The 18439-nt window shown below is 43.5% G+C and overlaps 1 protein-coding gene across 2 annotated transcripts in view; it reads right to left on the reverse strand.

Moving 5' to 3' along the window:
- Positions 1 to 222: 222 nt before the first annotated feature.
- The window catches only part of AGA (aspartylglucosaminidase), a 43630-nt gene continuing 25413 nt past the window's right edge, over positions 223 to 18439 (reverse strand). For both annotated transcript variants that reach the window (XM_073606761.1, XM_073606770.1), the window contains exons 5-9: positions 18298 to 18415; positions 18117 to 18192; positions 15885 to 15992; positions 5705 to 5838; positions 223 to 482 (exon numbers count right to left, since the gene is read on the reverse strand). In XM_073606761.1, the coding sequence (XP_073462862.1) occupies positions 382 to 482; positions 5705 to 5838; positions 15885 to 15992; positions 18117 to 18192; positions 18298 to 18415 (537 nt within the window). In that variant the 3' untranslated portion in view covers positions 223 to 381. The remainder of the gene's footprint in view (positions 483 to 5704; positions 5839 to 15884; positions 15993 to 18116; positions 18193 to 18297; positions 18416 to 18439) is intronic.

Below are 18439 nucleotides of genomic sequence, written 5' to 3' on the forward strand. Positions count from 1 at the left end.
GGCAGGCAGAGCAATTGATCTACAAAATGTGTACACTCCTTTTGTATTATCGATGACCTCTGCCATGCGACAGAATTCCACTTAGTGTATCTAGGTACTTCTCTATGGATGCTACAAAAGTGAGAATGAATCCGTGTTTAAAATGCATATAAATTATATTGTACTTGGGCACAGAAAATGACTAGTTCACGTTCTATAAAACAAATTAATACATACGCCAACTACCATACAATTTCCTTTTTATTAAACAACCTGTTATAGAAAAGACATACTTTCTGCCACAGACAATTTAAGGTACACATGTAACTTTCAGTAGCTTTTACATTCACATATGTCATATGAACATTTTCTGTGGCAAAGGCCTGCCACATGCTCCAGCTTCTATAGACAATCCACTACCTCCTCCAGTGGCTGTGAAAGGCCAGGTTTGAAAACAGTGTAATGAAATTGAGAAAATCCTGGAGCTTTAGCACAAGCAGCACCTATAAACAAAAGGAAAGTGTTATACTGGTGATTTTTCATTTTACTTAAAGTGTGTGTGTGCAACCATTTTTTTTATACAGCGCCCCCCCCCCCCCCCATTTTCAGGGGCTTAAATGTAATTAGACAAATATAATCATAAACAAAAAAAGTTCATTTTTAATATGTTGTTGAGAATCATTTACTGGCAATGATTGCCTGAAGTCTGGAACCCATGGCCATTACCAAAGACTGGGTTTCCTCCTTTCTGATGCTTTGCCAGGCTCTAACGGCAGCTGTCTTCAGTTGTTCTTTGTAGGTCTTTTCTGCCTTTTAGTTTTGCCTTCAGCAAGTGAAATGCATGCTCAATTGTGTTGAGAGCAGGTGATTGACTCGGCCATTGCAGAATATTCCACTTATTTTCCTTTGAAAGCGCCTGGGTTGCTTTTGCAGTGTTTTGGATCATTGTCCATCTGTACTGTGAAATGCCGTCCAATCAACTGTGCTGCATTTGGCTGAATCTGGGCTGACAGTATATCTCTAAACACTGCAGAATTCATCCGACTGCTTCTGTGACATCAATAGAAACCAATGACCCAGTGCCACTGGAAGCCATGCATGCCCATGCCATCACACTGCCTCCAAGTTTTACAGATGATGTGTGCTTTGGATCATGAGCTGTTTCAAGACTTCTCCACACTGTTTTCTTCCTGTCATTCTGGTACAGATTAATCCTAGCTTCATCCGTCCAAAGAATACTCTTCCAGAACTATTCTGGCTTTTTTAGGTGTTTTTTGGCAAAGTCTAATCTGGCTTTTCTATTATTCAGGCTTATGAATGGTTTGCACCTTGTGGTGAACCCTCTGTATTTGCTCTTGTGAAGTCTTCTCTTGCTTGTAGACTTTGATAATGATATGGCCACCTCCCTGGAGAGTGTCCTTCACTTGTCTGGATTTTGTGAATGGGTTATTTACCATAGAGAGGATCCTATGATCATCCACCACTGTTGTCTTCCGTGGACATCCAGGTGTTTTTATGTTGCAGAGCTCACCAGTGCGTTCTTCTTTCATCAGAATGTACCATACTGTTGATTTGGCCACTCCTAATGTTGCTGCTATCTCTTCAATTGGTTTTGCTTTTAAATCCTTACAATGGCTTGTTTCACTGGACAGTTCCTTTGAACACATGATGTAAGCTCAGTGCAATAGATTCCAAATACCACACTTAGACTCAACTCCAGACCTTTTACCTGAGTAATTGAGGAAGAAATAACTGAGTAGCCCACACCTGGCCATGAAACAGCATGTGATTCAATTGTCCAATTACCTTTTGGTCCCTTGAAAAAGGGGGATGGCTAATCTTAAGGGCTGTAATTCCTAAACCCTTCCTCAGATTTGGATGTACATACCCTCAAATTAAACCTGAGAGTGTACTTTCAGCCCATGTATAACTATAGATTGAATATGTTTTGGTAAATACCTGAAAAACAAATTGTGCCTGTGTCCAAATATATTTGGACCTAACTGACTGTGTGTATGTATATATGTGTGTGTAGTATATATTATATACACACCCACATAGTGCTGGATATCTATCCAATGCTATGCAGATTTCTGGCTTGCCTTCTAACTATAAAGGAAAATGTCAGGGTGATGGTAGCAATATTAGTTATGATTTTCATCAAGCATCATTCAATTGCTTCAGGTACCTTGCTTTAGAAAAGCTGGTGTAAAACTCTTGCTAAATATTTTGGTTTTGCTAAATCCATCATTTTCTCTGTTCCCTTGCAGAGAGCTGTATTTTTCTTCTACAGAGGGAGAAACAGTTCCTGGCACTAGTGTGAATTGGCCCAAAAAGGTTCAACAAAGCTTGTCAAAAGCTCTGCAAATGTTTGCTGTTTGCACTGTTTGTAGACAGGCTGAATATGCTAATGTGGACGAGGCCTTATTTATTACAGGTACTTAGTTTATAGTGCCATCAAACTTACCCAGCGCTTTCCATACACAAATCGCTGGACATTTTATTAGGTAAACCTTGCTAGTACCAGGTTGAACGCCCCCCCGTTTTTTTTTTTTTTGCCTTCAGAACTGCCTTAATTATTGGTGGCATAGATTTAAGAAGGTGTTGGAAACATTACTCAGTGCTTGATCTATATTGGCATGATAGCATCATGAAGTTGCTGCAGATTTGTTGGCTGCACATCCATGATGTGAATCTCCCATTCCACCACATCCCAAAGGTGGTGCTCTTATTAGTTTGAGGTCTGGTGACTGTGGAGGCCATTGGAGTACAGTGAATTCAATGGGGGTTATTTATTAAAGGCAAATCCACTGTGCACTTGGAAGTGCAGCCACTGTAGATCTGAGGGGGAGGATCTGAAATTAGGGGAAGCTCTGCTGATTTCTATCATCAAATAGCATTTTTGCTTGCACATGATTGATTTTCCTTGCATGTCCCCCTCAGATCGACAGTGACTGCACTTCCAAGTGCACAGTGGATTTGCCTTTAGTAAATAAACCCCACTGTCTTGTTGAAGAAACCAGTTTAAGATGATTTGAGCTGTGTGACATGGCTACTTCCAGCAAAAAAAAAATGCACCAACAGAAGATGGGTGCGCTGTAGTCAAGGGATAGACATAGTCAGCAACACTACTGAGGTAGGCCATGGCGTTTAAATGATGCTCAAAAGGTAAGATACATAGGGGCCCAGAGTGTGCCAAGAAAATATACACCAGCAACGTTTTTTTTCAATCTTTTGTCCAATTTTCTTAAGCCTGTGCGAAGTGGAGCCTCAGTTTCCTGTTCTTAGCTGACAGGAGTTTTCTGCTGCTGTAGCCCAATAGAAAAGTAGTAGAAAATCCCAGTAGATCCACAATTTCTGAAATTCTCAGACCAGCCCATCTGGCAACAACAACCATGCCATGTTCAAAGTCACTCAAATCCTCCTCTCTTCACCATTCTGATGCTGAGTTTGAACTTCAACCTAAATGCATTGAGTTGCTGCCATGTGATTAGCAATTGACCAGGTGTACCTAATAAAGTGGTTGGTGAATGTATATTATACATTCACATCAGTCCCTGCCCTCAAGACGCTTAAATGCTAATGCCCCTAACTCATACATACTAGGGCCAAACTCCAAACAGGCAGTGTCGTGTTTGGGTTTCAAGCCAAAGACCCTAGTGCTGCTAGGCAGAAGTTCTTACCACTTAACCCTGTGCCAGCCTTAGGCTAGGTTCACAGCTGTAGTATGTGTAAATCGCACACATTCCTGCATGCAGGCACACTAAAAATGTGCTGCTTTTAGGAACTTGCGTGGGGGTACCGTTAACTCTTGAAAGCACTCCCATGCACTGAAAAACGCAATGCAGTTTAAAAACTTCAGGGACTTTTTCCTGCAGGAAACAGATGCAACAGCCCATTCAAATGCAAAAGCTCTGCTGTGTCCGCATGAATGCGGCACACAGAACCACTCAGATCTAAACCTAGGCTCAATGTATTTTTTTTTTTTTATTTCTTTGTAGGGACACTGGGAAAGTTAAGGCTGCATATGGTGCCTTCTATGCAGCAAACCTGTGACTATATTTTTTTAGCTGTGTTGTAAAATATTTTGATGCCGTAGTTTGACAGTAAATCTTTTAATTTCAACCTTTCTTCAAAGGAAAGAAACGAATATAAAGCACATTTCATGCTAGTGGTAAAATTTTGTTTACCAGAATGTTTCTTCTATTGGAAAGCCAATGCCCTCTTGACCTCCACAACACCCATACTGCGTATAGCATATTTAACTGTAAAATGCAACTCAAAAACTATTCATGTAATTTGAAAAAAAAATAAAATCCCGCAACTTAATGATTAAAGAGTAATGAGCTTCTCCAAGTCTAATCTCACATACACAAATCTGTGGGAAGTAAAAGATCAAAGTATGAAATAAGCAGTCTAAGCTAATAAGTCTTATTGATCGGTAAATTGTACTCACTGCTGAACTAAACCATACTAATGAGACATCCTGCACAATGACTGATCTCTGATTGCTTTGAAGTTTGAGGCCCATCTATATATTTATGCAAAACAAAGCTAGAGTCAAACGCCATGTTCCATAATTATGCATCGTTACAGTGAGCGATTTGTAATAGGGATTTCTGCAGATTTGCTAAAGGAACTTGTTAAACATAACTCTTTGGAAAGGATCTTGCAACAAACTTAAATGTCTCCTCTTATATGGAAAAATATATAATTAGACAATACTCAAATGGTTGCAATACAGGGAACAGTAATGACATGAGATGTTTTGTTCGTGACAACAGGTCTTAAAGAGGTTTTTACAGTTTAGCTTGGTACTTATTATCCAAAAGATTATTGGATAAACCCTAGGCAGGTAAGGCAGTATAAGCATTGATTTCTGCATACAGTATTGAAGCCAGAGGATCAGTGTTATAGCCAGGCAACTACCATTTTCAGAACTCCAGTAACGGTGGAGTCTTTAAAGTGCAAGTTCACTTTTTTCTTTTTTTTTTTTTGTAAAGTTGAAGTAACACTGGACACCCTCCTCACCCCTCTGGTCTCTTGTACTTATGTTCTGGGTGATGGTGTTAACCAATCAAAAATGATTTAGTCTGTGCTGATGGAGAAGTGGGAAAAGAGCAGAAACTTCAAATGCCCAGACTGTTGGAGTTGCTGCAGTGGTGCTGAAAGCTTGGCAAGTAAAGTGGGAAGGGTGTCTCTTCACCTTTTATATTTTTATCTGTAAAGGTGAAGTAACCTTTTAAGTTTTCTTAGAGTAATGGCTTTCCAAACAGTGGAGTCCAACAGGGATAAAAGAATATACTGTTAGTCCAGTGGGCTGAATAATAAGAATTGCCCATTCTGGGACATGCTGTACACAGATCAGCAGTTACCAACATGTGCCTTCATCAGCAGTTGCTCAAATAATTAACTTCTGAGGAGCAGGGTACGGCTGATCAAAATTAGGCCAGCTAAATGCAAATACAAGCAAAATCTATGACCAGTTTTAGACCCATTAGCTTCTCAGTAAACAGCCATAAAGAGACAACGATCAGACTCAGACAAAGTTAAAATACTGTTGAGAGTTGATGCATTAGTTAGGCAACTCTTCCATTTTCTATTAAACTGTTCAAAAAAAAAAAAAAAAACAGGTCTGTAAAAACACCCTTACTAAAAAAGTAAGATATGAGCAGTCAGAAAAGGAGACTTGAACTTGATTTTATGTAAATACTAATAAACTTACCATAACTCCCTGTGTAGTTGGCACATACTATAGCTCCAAAAAACACTGGGACATGTTTCTGGATTCTAGCAATAGCTTTCTGACAGGCAGCGGTGGGGTCAGCTCCCATTCGCATATTCTCCACAGCTTGGTAACTTCAATAAAAGAATAACAAACAAATTCAGGGTTTTTTTGTTTTTTTTTGTTTAAATCACAGAAAAGGTATACTACTCCATATACACTGAAAAGTAGACCGAGAGAAAATCAGAATGGCATCCATTGTGATTTCTGATGTCTATTTCCAGTTAAAAGTAAAAAAAACAAATATTTGATATTCCCAAAGGCTGGCACACCCCACCTTGTAAATATCTGCTCTTCAGCAGTAAGGAATGAGCCACTAGAGGGGATCCCATAAATAGGGATCACCATTCTCCTAACATCAGTGTACTGGCCTTTTTGCAATGCCACTATTCAACGTATGCCCAAAAGAGGATGTAGGTTTATGTGCCACTGTCTGCAACAAAGGGAGGTAGGTTTGATGCTACTACACTCTGCCCTGTGATCTGGTACATGAAATTACATTTTAAAATGTGATATTTATTACAAGATAGTTGAAGTCAAATCGAAAAAATACCTGGGAGTCCCATCATTCCTAGTGGTATTCACATTTTGAGAAAATAGGATTTTTGACTTACCGTAAAATCCGAGTTCATTAACAGACACAGCGCTTCCTTATTCAGAACCATAGGGTTATATCGCCCCTACAGGAGTAGGACACTAGGCAGAAAAAAGACTTGGCTACACCCATTGACAGTCCTAGGTGATATACACACCCCTCTCTGCTATAGGACTTCAGTTTTGTTCCAAGCAGTGTCAGAAACATTAACTCCATAGAGGGGTGGGTGCTGTGTCTGTCAATGAACTCATAGAAACGGATTTTATGGTAAGTCAAAAATCCTATTTTCTCATTCGTTCATTGACAGACACAGCACTTCCTTATTTAGAACCATAGGGATGTCCCAAAGCAGTGCCAAACATGAGGGGTGGGACAAAGAAAAATCCCAAGGCTAACACAAGAGCCAACCAGGTATCAGGAGCTCAACACAGAAACAAACTGAAGCCCGGCCTGAACAATACCCCTTCAAGAGGGAATAAACCGTCTAAAACAGCAGCCTGCAACACCGTGCGGCCAAAAGACGCATCCTCAGATGCCAGCACAGCCACGTTGTAGAATTTTGTGACAGTGTACACCAACGACCAAGTGGCCGCCTTACAAACCAGCGCAGCTGACGCCTGATGATGGAAGGCCCCAGAAGCAATAAGCAGCCAAGTAGAATGCGCCGTAACATGGAAAGGAGGAACCCAACCCCTGATAGAATAGACCAGAGTCATTATCTGTCTGAGCCATCTAGAAAGGTCGCAGAAGAAGCAGACAGCCCCCTTTTTGGCCCGTCCGTGATCATAAACAGTGAGTCTGATCTCCGAAAAGGCCCTGTGACTGCCAAATACACCCGAATCGCCTGAACACATCCAGGGCATGTAAGGTATATCCCTTAGGACATTTTGACCTGGGACACAGGGAAGGCAAAACAGTGTCCTTAATCAAAAGGAATCAGAGGAGGGAACCACGAACAAGGGCGAAGAACCACTTCATCTTTGTGGATCAACAGGTAAGAAGTATGAAATGGTAACGCCTACAGTTCCGACACTCTGCGAGCAGAGGCGATAGCAACCAAAAAAAAGCCACCTTCTGGGACAGAGCAAGCAGAAGAACCTCACGAATATTTTCAAAGGGAGGCTCCTGTAGACCCGAACGCACCAAGGGTCGATCCCACGGTGGTAGAAGTGACCGCACTGGTGAAGGCTTGATTAAGAGTATGCACCAGGGAATGCAAGACCAGGGGACGCCGAAGAAAACCACCAAGGCCGGCACCTGGCCCTTGATGGTACTCAAGGCCAACTTCTGCTTAACCCCCCCGTGAAGGAAGGTCGAAATCCGAGCCACCGAGAAAGAACAAGGGTAAATGGCAAGCGCCTCACACCAGGATATGTATGCTATCCATGTCCGGTGGTAAATTTTCCCAGAGGAAGGCTTCCTAGCCTCCCGCAGCGTCGTAACTTCAGCACCTGGCTCATAACAGCCAAAAACCAGTCAAAAACCAGCGACTGAAGCAGGATGGAAGATCAGCCCTTGGGACAGTAGAACCTCCATGAGAGGCAGTCGCCAAGGGACGTCAGCGACCAAGCACACCAGGTCGGCGCACCAAGACCGACAAGACCATCTGGGCCCACTAGAATGACCAGAATCTCTTCGGCCTCGATCCTTTGCAAAAGTCGCAGCAGAATCTTGAGAGGAGGAGAGGCGTAGATCCGACTATAATGGCCCCACTGGACCACCAGAGCGTCTGCAGTGTCCACCAGAGGAGCCCGTGACCTTGTCAGAAACCTCAGTACTGTTCCGTTAAGCCAACAGGTCTACCTCGGGAGTGCCCCATTGGAGACATATCCAATGAAACATGTCCTGGTGAAGGGATCACCCCGTGGACCAACACTAGCCGACTGAGGCAACCACCTGCCATTTTTGCCATTTTTCCACTCCTAGAATGCATACAGCGGAGAGGGCTGGAACAAGGCGTTCTTCCCACCGGAGAATGCTGGCTACTGTCAGGGCTGCCAACACACTCTTCATTCCGCCCTGGTGATTGACATAGACCACCGCCCCCAAAGTTAACCTCCATGATCCATACATAGTCTGATCGCTTGAAGTCCCAGGATATCGATCGGCATTGTGGATTCCTCCAGAATCCAACGACCCTGAACAGAACCTAGTTCCAGGACATCTCCCCACCCAGGCAGACTGGCATTGGTGGTGACCACTGTCCAATACAAGGGGAGAAAGGATGTCCCCTGCCGAAATCCCAGAGAGCGAAGCCACCAGACCCGGTTTTCTGCCTCAGCCGAATCAGGCACTTTTCGCCAGGATCTCACTTGAAAGGAGCTTATATGGAACCGCCTCAAAAAGGTAGATACCATCAGGCCCAACACCCACCTGCAGGGAGGCCCACCTGCGAGACAACAGTAGTTGAAACGCAGCATGCAACTTCTGGAGTTTGTCCAGAGGAAGAAACACACTAGCCAAATATGAAACCAGAGTAAGACCCAGATAATCCAATTTTCTGGAAGGAGCCGGAGCAGACTTCAGGTAGTATAGAAGCCAACTGAGGTCTGTATAGCAAGCTACATCGCCTCTCAGGGTAGCCGAGGACTCTGCTTGCAGAAGATCGTCCAAGCAGCCCAGGACTGCAATCCCCTGCTTATGTAACCATGCCAGAACTGGGACCAACATCTTTGTGAGTACGTGAGGGGTGGAGGCGAGACCAAAAGTCAACACCGCAAGGTGAAAATGCTCTTTTCCCACAGTAGAATGGAGGAAGTGTTGGTGTTGGGCACATATCGGAGTGCATAAATAAGCATTCGTGCTGTCGACCGAAGCCCGGAAGTCCCCAAGATGAAGGGACGCCACAACCGTGTGGATGGACTCTATTCTGTACCCACTGGAACCGGGACAAGCACACCCTGAAGCAACAGGGCTTGCACAGCCCCAAGGAGAACTGCCAACAGTCCGGTGACGGAAACCAATTGGAAGGAAAAAACCCTTTTCGGGGTTTAAGGCCGGAACACTAGGACATAGGTGAGGGCACGCCTTCATGCTGAAGGGGCCTTGTCCGTTGGTCTAGGGAGCCCCGCTCTTGGCTCGCCAGACCAGGTCCATTGCGTGCTGAGAAGAAGGACCGCATTCGCTCCGAGGCCCTTTTCCCCATTTCAGACTGTGGAAGACATTTACACCTTCCTCCTGTGAGACTGTAATGATGTCATCCAGGGTAGCCCCAAACAGACAATTGCCTTGAAACGGTAGCCCATTTAGAGCATTTTTAGAAGCCCAGTCCGCAGACCAACACTTAAGCCCCAATACATGTCTAAGCACCACTGCAGAAACAGAGAGCTTAGCAACCTAGGGAACTGCATCCAAGAGGCATCGCATACAAACTGCAGCCCCCAGACCAACTGGTGCGCCAACTCAGCGAAAGCAGAGGAAATCTGTTCCCCCTCCAGGTATGTCAGCCAGATCCTTAAACGCTGGAGACTCCTCCCAAAATCATGGTCGCCTTGCGTACCCTAGAGACAGGGAGATCCACCACTGGTGGAACAGTCCACTCCTTAAGGAAGGATCCCACAAAGAGGTACCTCACAGTGAAGCGTCTTTGGAACTACAAAAGGGATGCTTTGGACACTCCCAGTCTTTATGAACAAATATCCCAAAATAGAAGGGAGAAGGGAACGCTTTTGCTGTGCGAGACAGTTTATGGGTGTCAAAGGGACCGGCAACTCCGCTGCAGCCACAGCTGCATCCTCCATCTTTAAAGTTTCCTGCACAGATGTAATAAGGGAGACAACCAGCACCTTCTTGTGTGCCACTGCAGCTGTGGAGGAACAACCTCACTAACTGACAAGACAGGGAGTGTGGCCACCAACCCTGCAAGGTGGGCCACATCCACGACGGCAGAGCCAGACATAGGATCAGTCGAGACCGATGAGGCAGGGGAGAGCGCCATTCACTAGCCTATATGCCCAAACGCCACCTGTGAAAACGCAAAGAACACAGGGGGGCCGCTGTCTGAGACCTCCGCCGCCTTAGGCCCCACACAGGGGCATCACCGAGGTCCCACACGGGGGTTGTCAACCGAGGCCCTGCACAGGGGGCGCTGACCCAGGCTCCTTACAAGGAGCACTGGCCGAGACCCCGCACTGGGGCGCCTACTGATACCCCGCACAGGGGGCACCTACGAAGGGCCCACTTAAACAACCCCCCAAAAGGGGGTCATCCTCAGAGCCCCCATAGCACTGTGCCTCTGGAAGAAAGCATCTGGTGTGGTGTGTGGACTAGCAGGCTGCAAAAGCCATCCGCCGTGAGTGCATAGGTCCACGGGGGGACCGGACGAGGCTAGAGATGAGGAAGGAGGGAGGCTGAATGCAACGCAAAGCAGCGACCTCCGCCTCGCATGTTACCGGTCGGTGGGCCGTGGCCTAAATTTTCGGCCACCCACTGCGAGTGCTCGGTAGGCCGACCTATCGTGTAGCTGCGGTCTGCACGAGCCTGCTGGCCAGACTGGGGAGACTACTGGATCTTAGTGTCCAGCCTGTCGGCCAGTCCGAAAGTTGATTGTAGATCTCACAGGAAAAAATCCATGAGAAAAAAAAAGTAGCTCTAAAAAGCAAAAACAAAAAATTGCCAGGACCAGAAATCCCAGCAGGGAACTAGGTCCTTACTCCTGACTAGGCAGAAAAAAAAACTGAAGGCCTATAGCAGAGAGGGGGGTGTATATCATCTAGGACTGCCCATAGGTGTAGCCAAGTCTTTTTTCTGCCTAGTGTCCTCCTATGAGGGGCAATATAACCCTATAGTTCTGAATAAGGAAGCGCTGTCTGTCAATGAACGAATGAGAAATATCCCTTAGAAAACAAAAGCTCTTGTCAAACAGTCAGCTTCCAGATGTAATCTCCTCATTCAGGTTTTGAAAATCGAACAAGGCCACTGGTGCTATGAAAAGCAAGAAAATCTTGTTAGCACACTTTTCATGCATCAGACCATGGACAGTACAGATTTATGTCAAAGGAGCCAGCATTTTATAAATGGGTAATGGTCACTACTCCACTCATGTGTTAAATGAGCAACATGTTACTCTTCAAGAACCTGTTAAGGAGAATTACTCTACATAAAGTATAAAACAAGATAGAGCTGCCATTGCTGACTTGTTTCAGTGAAAGCACCAGGTCTGTCATCCACACCTTGATTAGTCACTTGCAAGGTCAGTTGTTGCTATGACTATTCACTTGGAGCATGCTAGTTCTGGATCTGTGACTGACAGTTCACTGGCAGCAGGTTTTTGTGTAGGTGGTGTGTCTGGGTGCCAGTGTTATCCAGTGTACATAACTGTGCGGGGCACATAACCCCGGTGGAAGGGGGACCCACTGTGGCTGTGCCCTGTCGTGCACCACACACCGCAAGTCATTAATATTTTACTAGCAGCACTGGATCCACTGCATCACCCCTCTTACCTCTTCTTTCTCTCACCGTGGCTCTTGCAACCCCCTCAACCCCCCTCTCTCATCCCTTGTGCCCCCCTCCTCCCTCTGCCATAAGATGTAAAATCTAAAAGAGAAATATATATATATATATATATATATATATATATATATATATATATATATATATATATATATATATATATATATATATTTATATTACACACACACACACACATATATACACACATACGCTTTTGTTCTCTTCTATATTATTTCAAAATCCACAATTACTTTTCAGTTTAGCGCTAAATACCTGAAACCTGGCTTTATATAGAGTTGCCACACAGCAACTGAAAGCTAAAACAAGTCTTACAGGAGCTTTCATGAAGATGAGGCTCAAGTCTGAATTACCAGTGTGGTGATCTCTAGTAGTTCAAAGAGCAGACAAGAAGTGTGGCAATGGTACAGAGTCTTCAGAACTTTAGTCTAAAAAATGCCATCATCCTCACACTATGTAACAACCTTTCAAAGAAAGTGTTCCTTATTTTACCCTACGACAAGTTCAGCAGTTCCTATCAGTATGTTTGTTTTAAATGTGCTGCCATTTAAAAATCAGGTTGCGTGTAATTTACATTAGGTCATACTGAAAACCAGTGCAGCACAAGGAATAGCTTTAAAGTTTCAGCCAGAAACTGCACTGATGGGCAAACCACATAGTGATGCTCTTTAGATGTCACAGTGGTCTGTAAGTTTATTACAGGGAAAGAGGGTAGAAAAAGATAATTCTACCAAAAATGCACCAATCATCTTTCTACAAGACATGAGCTGGAAAAACATGTAAAGTAAACCTACCTGAAAAATACGGGGCTGCCATTGCAGACCTGAAAATACTACTTGCTTGGGTGACCCTGTTGCTTCATTAGTTTGAGTCACTGGTCCATAACAAGTATTTAAAGCAGTAGTAAACCCAAAAGCAAACATTTATTATATTGCAGCCTACCGCGTCTTAGATGTGATGGCTGCATTTGTTTACATGGATGAGACAAACTACCTAACACTGGCAGAGGTAATTAAAATTATCAACTTTTTTTATTCACGCAAAGCCTTTATCCCAAAAGGAAAAAAAAAAACAAAAAACGGTTTGCTTATACAGTGCGACCTGGAGTTTGGCTTCAGTTTTGTATCTAAATCTGCTAATATATTTAACACTACCCTCCCCCCAGACTGACAATGCTTCTGTGTGCTGTGCCTCCTATGTGCGTTCCTCCAGCGTTGTGTCTCACTAATACAGGAGGTGTGTTACTGGCCAGATAACTAGGGGAAAAACAGAAAAGAAAACTGCTGCAGCCACCACATCTAATGATTGGGAAGCTGCAATATATAAAATGCGTGGCCTTGGATTTAATACTGCTTTAAATAATGAAAGTCAAAAGTAAGTAAGTGAAAGCCTTGAGGCAAGAGGGATGGCATGGCATCTAGATTGTCTGATCTCAGGAGAGGTCAGAAATGTTTCTCTTAATGATAGGTTTATTTTAAAATATAATGGAGACATTCATCACCTTCCCATATGCCAGACATAATCCGCAAATATGCTTGTAGAAGATCCTGTATATGGGTACAGGGTCAGCACCTCCAAATAATTGTGTTTACATTCAGCTGGCCACACTATTTAATGGTCATTTGGTCATAAAAGCCCACGGAACAGAAACAGGTAGCAGAATATACTATGCCTGTCATAGTGACAGCTTAGCTTTGTCTGTACTTGTATGATAATTAGCTGCAGAACATGATGAACTGCTTCCACTCAAATACAAATGAAATACTAAAAAAAAAAAAAAAAAAAAATAGTATTGCATTTCAAAGTGATTTCTGGCTCTTTCCCAGTGTAGAATATATATTCAAATTAACTTAAAGCTAAATGATCAGACTTGCTGGAAGGTATTCAAATTTTTTTAGAAGATCTTCTTTACAGGTACTAAAGAAAATGCTGCACATGAATTCCTCTAGCAATACTTATACCACTAATAATCCAGGCAACTGGTCACATCTGCTTTAAAGAGACCTTGTCACCAGGATATTCATTTCGACATTTTTCTCATAATATACAGTATGTGCATTTAAATCCTACGAAAAGCGATACTTGCAAACGCCTATGAGTAAGAGCGGAATACCGCTAAGTCAGCTTTGAATGACTCCAATGGTGCTAATGACATCAAAACAAGGAAGTTTATTGAGATCAGAACGATAAACATATGAAAACCAGAGTCAGTGTAAAACCCCTCCTCATGGATGGCAAAGAGCAGACAGCATGAACCAACATTGGATGGATACCCGATACAAGCCATGGAAGATGGTAAATCCATACAGAGCAGTGCTGCGGTGGTAGAGGCTAAGGCGCTTGTCTAGCATGTCACTACAGCCCGATGGGTGGTGGAATGGCTGTGGAACGGGCCATGCAGCGCGCCAGAAGGTCGGAGACAGGGCAGCAAGCCACAGGGAGTGTGTACCCGCTGGTCGGCAGGTGTGGGAAACAGCCTGACCAAAGGCTCCGTGGACAGCGGACCAGACTCCTGAGTGTGACATCATGCCCTCGGGAGAACACAGATCCAAACTGAGGTGTGGTGTACAGGAACAATGAATGGAACGCAAGCTGCGAGGAGAGTGTGGAGAGCAGGAGCTGCCACCTTGACGCGTTTTGGGCGTGGACCTTTGTCAAGTCAACTGCTCCTGGTGCTGAACTTCCGCACAGCTGCTTTATGATCGCTCAACCAGTTCACAGTCATTTGCATAGAGAGATCTCCTTGCAGAATCCTCTAAGCGCCAGGCTTTGTTGTCTTTATCAGCATGTACAGTTAGCCTATTTTTATGCATGTTATTTACCTGTAAAAGCCTCCCTTTTACAGGTAAATATGTATGGACATCCAAAAACCCTGAAACTGCTGCTGGGTGCGCCATCTTAGATGTGATGTCAATACTTATGAGGAAGAGGAGAAGGCTATGATGTGCAAGGAGAGCCGATTTTGTGCTATGCAATTGATTTTTTTGAAATAGTCAATTTCGTTGGTAGGTCAGAGGCATGTTGCAAGTCAAAAGAAAATTATTTATGGAAAAACGAAAACAAATTGGAAAAGATAAGCATTTAAAATACTTTTTGCATGCCAAGTGAGAAACTCTGCTATTCATTGGCAACACCTTATCTCTTCACTTTATCATTTTATGTTCTTCTGTATTTTGCATCACCTGCTGTAAATGTTCTTGTCATAAACCTGTACTGTGCTTCTATTGTATAGTCTGTACTGTAAAGCTTTAATAAAAAAAAAAAGTTATAGATTGAAAAAAAATATTTTCCTACGCTTTTACCTGAATTTTTTTTTATTTTTTATTCACAGGGTCACATTAAGCATGCCATCTGAAAAGACAAAAGCTTTGCTCAGATCTGCTTACCTTCATTTTCAGCAGACTAGTACAAAATACATAAATTAGATACTTTATTAAGTATATTACCTGTTTAGAATTCGTCACCACCACACTCAGTAAAGAAAATACAGTCCCTTAAAGCGGTAGTAAACTTAAAGATTTCCCCTGCAAGGTAAAGGCATAATATTCTAGTATGCACTGCATACTTGCACATTATGAAAGACTTACCTTGAAACAAAGCCCACCAGCAACACGCTGCCCCCCGCTGCAGAGGCTTCCATGTTCACTCTGTCTTCCTTCTGGTTTCGCGGGCTGCAGTCGCTCAAATGGCTGAGCCGCGTTGACGTCACTCCAGAGCATGCATGCTGAAGTCTTGGCCACGGCACAGTGCTCTCAAGGAACAGCATGGGAATGCCGTTTCTTCAAAGCGCATGCGCTGGTGACGTCACCAGCTGCTGCTCACAAGAATATCTTCCAAACAGTGCACGTTTAGGAGATATTCATTTTACTTAATACTAGCAAGCTTTATGATAATCTTACCTGTATGTAAACATCAAATCCAGGAATTTACTACCACTTTAACGGCACTAACCTATTCAGTTTGGCACTCTAATGTATCCATTGTCATTCAACATTTCTACATTAAGAGTTTTATAATTCACTAAAATTTACTATAGTTCTAAATAATGCAAATTACCTTGGTAAAAATCTCATCATGGTATCTCCATCTCCTGTAGCAGCTGCTCCTCCCACTGAACTGTCCGCATAGGATCCAGCTCCAATGATTGGCGAGTCTCCCACACGGCTGAAAATGCAATTGTCATTTAAAAACCGAACCATCCCAGGACATCTTTAACCATAACATTTGTTTCAATACATTGGAAAGGGAAAAAATGTGCAGTTGCCCATAACAAGGTAAAACAAATCTGACATTTTAGTGACAATTTACAAAGATTATCACATTTGGTATTACTCCTTATATAGCCAATATAGCTAGCTCTTACTAGCTATCAACATGAAATCCTATGATGTGCCTAAAGCAAGCCATACATTATACAATTTTCTGTTCTTCAAGCACATGTTGAAGGAAAAAAACATTGCTCCATTCCCCCATCAACACAGTAAGTGCTAATCATAAAAACAGACCCTTCCCCACTCTTTCCAAAATATGGTTTTAGATAAACTTTAAATTAAAGGAAGGGTAATAAGAACTTGACCCCCCCCCCCTTTCCTGAACCATGTGAGGCCACATAACCTCAACATGGTGGGTTAGCTCGCCAGGGTGGATCCCCCTTGGCAAAGCACCTTGTCCCCATGCTGAGGAAGACAATGGGCAGGATTGTAGGGGTCTGTGAACAGGGCTTGTTGGAAACTGGAAGGCCCCTTTAACAATAGGGGGTACCCAGACACGACACCCCAAACCTGTGAATGCGTAAGAGGGAAAGAGTAGCCCTGTTCATTCACAAAAACAATGAATCATAAATCAAAACAGTTTTTGACTCTTTAAAAAAATAAAAATGTCAACCACGCTGTCCAGCGGTGCAAATCTACACTAAATTATGGTGCCCAATACTCGCCAACCAAAAATTGAAAACTTGCTGACCGCCAAGATGATCCTCTTCCAAGAGAAGGGGGGGGGTTGGTATCTGAGTGCCCCCTTCCAGGTTGCAATAAGCCCCCTGCCCGATCACCCCCACATTCGCTGGGCCAGGGTTGCAGGGGAAGAGCCCCTTGCACTCATCAACATGGCTAAAAGTTTATTTGCCACAGCGGGGTCTCCTGGGCAAGTTACCCCCCCAAATTGAGTTGAAGATTTGGTGAAGATCAATGGTGTCCTCAGTGCTGGGAAATATAGGCAGATATTTATCCATCATGCCATACCATCAGGGAGGCGTGTGATTGGCCTCAAATATATTCTGCAGCAGGACAACAACCCCAAACATACAGCCAATGTCATTAAAGAGGCGTCCCCCCCCCCCCAGAAATTAAAAGTCAGCAGCTACAAATACTGTAGCTGCTGACTTTTACTATTCGGGCACTTGTCCAGGCATCCAGCGGTGTCCTCACCCAAGCCAATTCTTTAATCGGCTTTCGGGTGCTGGTGCCTCCATCTTGGCTAAGGGAAACGGTTTCCGACTACGCATGTGCGAATCGCACTGCGCACTGTGAATGGGTCAGCTACGAAGGAGGTGTGGGGGGGTGAACTTCCGGCTGACTTTGCTGCTGCAAACTGAGCCAAAAGTGGGAGCTGGTATCAGTCAAACCAAGTACCCCCCAAAAAGGTGCCAAATGTGGCAGTGGGGGGGGGGGGGGGGGTTGAGAAGGCACACAAGCAGAGCTTTTCAATTTGGGAGGAGCTCCGTCTTAAGAACTATCTTCAGTCTAGAGAACAAGTAGTCCTGGAAGTGATGGTTTGGCCCCCACAGAGCCATGATCTCAACATCATTGAGTCTGTCTGGGATTACATGAAGAGACAGAAGGATTTGAGGCAACCCACATCCACAGAAGATTTGTGGTTAGTTCACCAAGATGTTTGGAACATCTACCTGCTGAGTTCCGTCAAAAAATGTGTGCAACTGTAACTAAAAGAAGTGCTGTTTTGAAGCCAAAGTGTGGTCACACCAAATACTGAATTTGATTGTTTTCTTGTGCTCACTCACTTTGCATTTTGTAAATTGCTAAAAATAAACTGTTAAAAATATATATTTCTCATAGCATTCTAACTTTACAGCATTTCTTCATGCCTGATAAAATACTTTAGCACAGTACTGTTTATTTAGCACATTGCCTGGAGTTCTGCTTTAAACACTGGGCTACTAAAATTGTAAAATTTCTGGCTGGATTTTATTTTTTTGTCAGCATGCCTACTGATTATATTTATTGTGTCTGAGTTGGGTAGGACTACTGAAATGTTATGTCAATCACTCACCCGGGAATTTTGTGAGACGCTCCATTGGTTGAAGTTCCTGTTGCAACATTTCCTTGTTTATCCACAGCAATCATTCCTAATTCAAAAAATGAAATGAAAATGTAAAATCTAGATATACTGTATATGATTATATAATAGATAACCAGCATATTAATAAATATTCGATGGACATCCATCTTACCAATAGTATCATGGCTGTGCACATCTACTGCTTTCTGAAGTGAAGGCGGTTTATCATTTTTAAATCCCTTTAAAGGCTTATAAGGACCACAAGATTTTGTAGGGTCTGGCGTCACATTCTGTAATTCAAAACAGTATACTTT

Source organism: Aquarana catesbeiana, linkage group LG01 (genome assembly GCF_042186555.1).
Source record: "Aquarana catesbeiana isolate 2022-GZ linkage group LG01, ASM4218655v1, whole genome shotgun sequence".
In the NCBI taxonomy this organism is placed as follows: domain Eukaryota; kingdom Metazoa; phylum Chordata; class Amphibia; order Anura; family Ranidae; genus Aquarana; species Aquarana catesbeiana.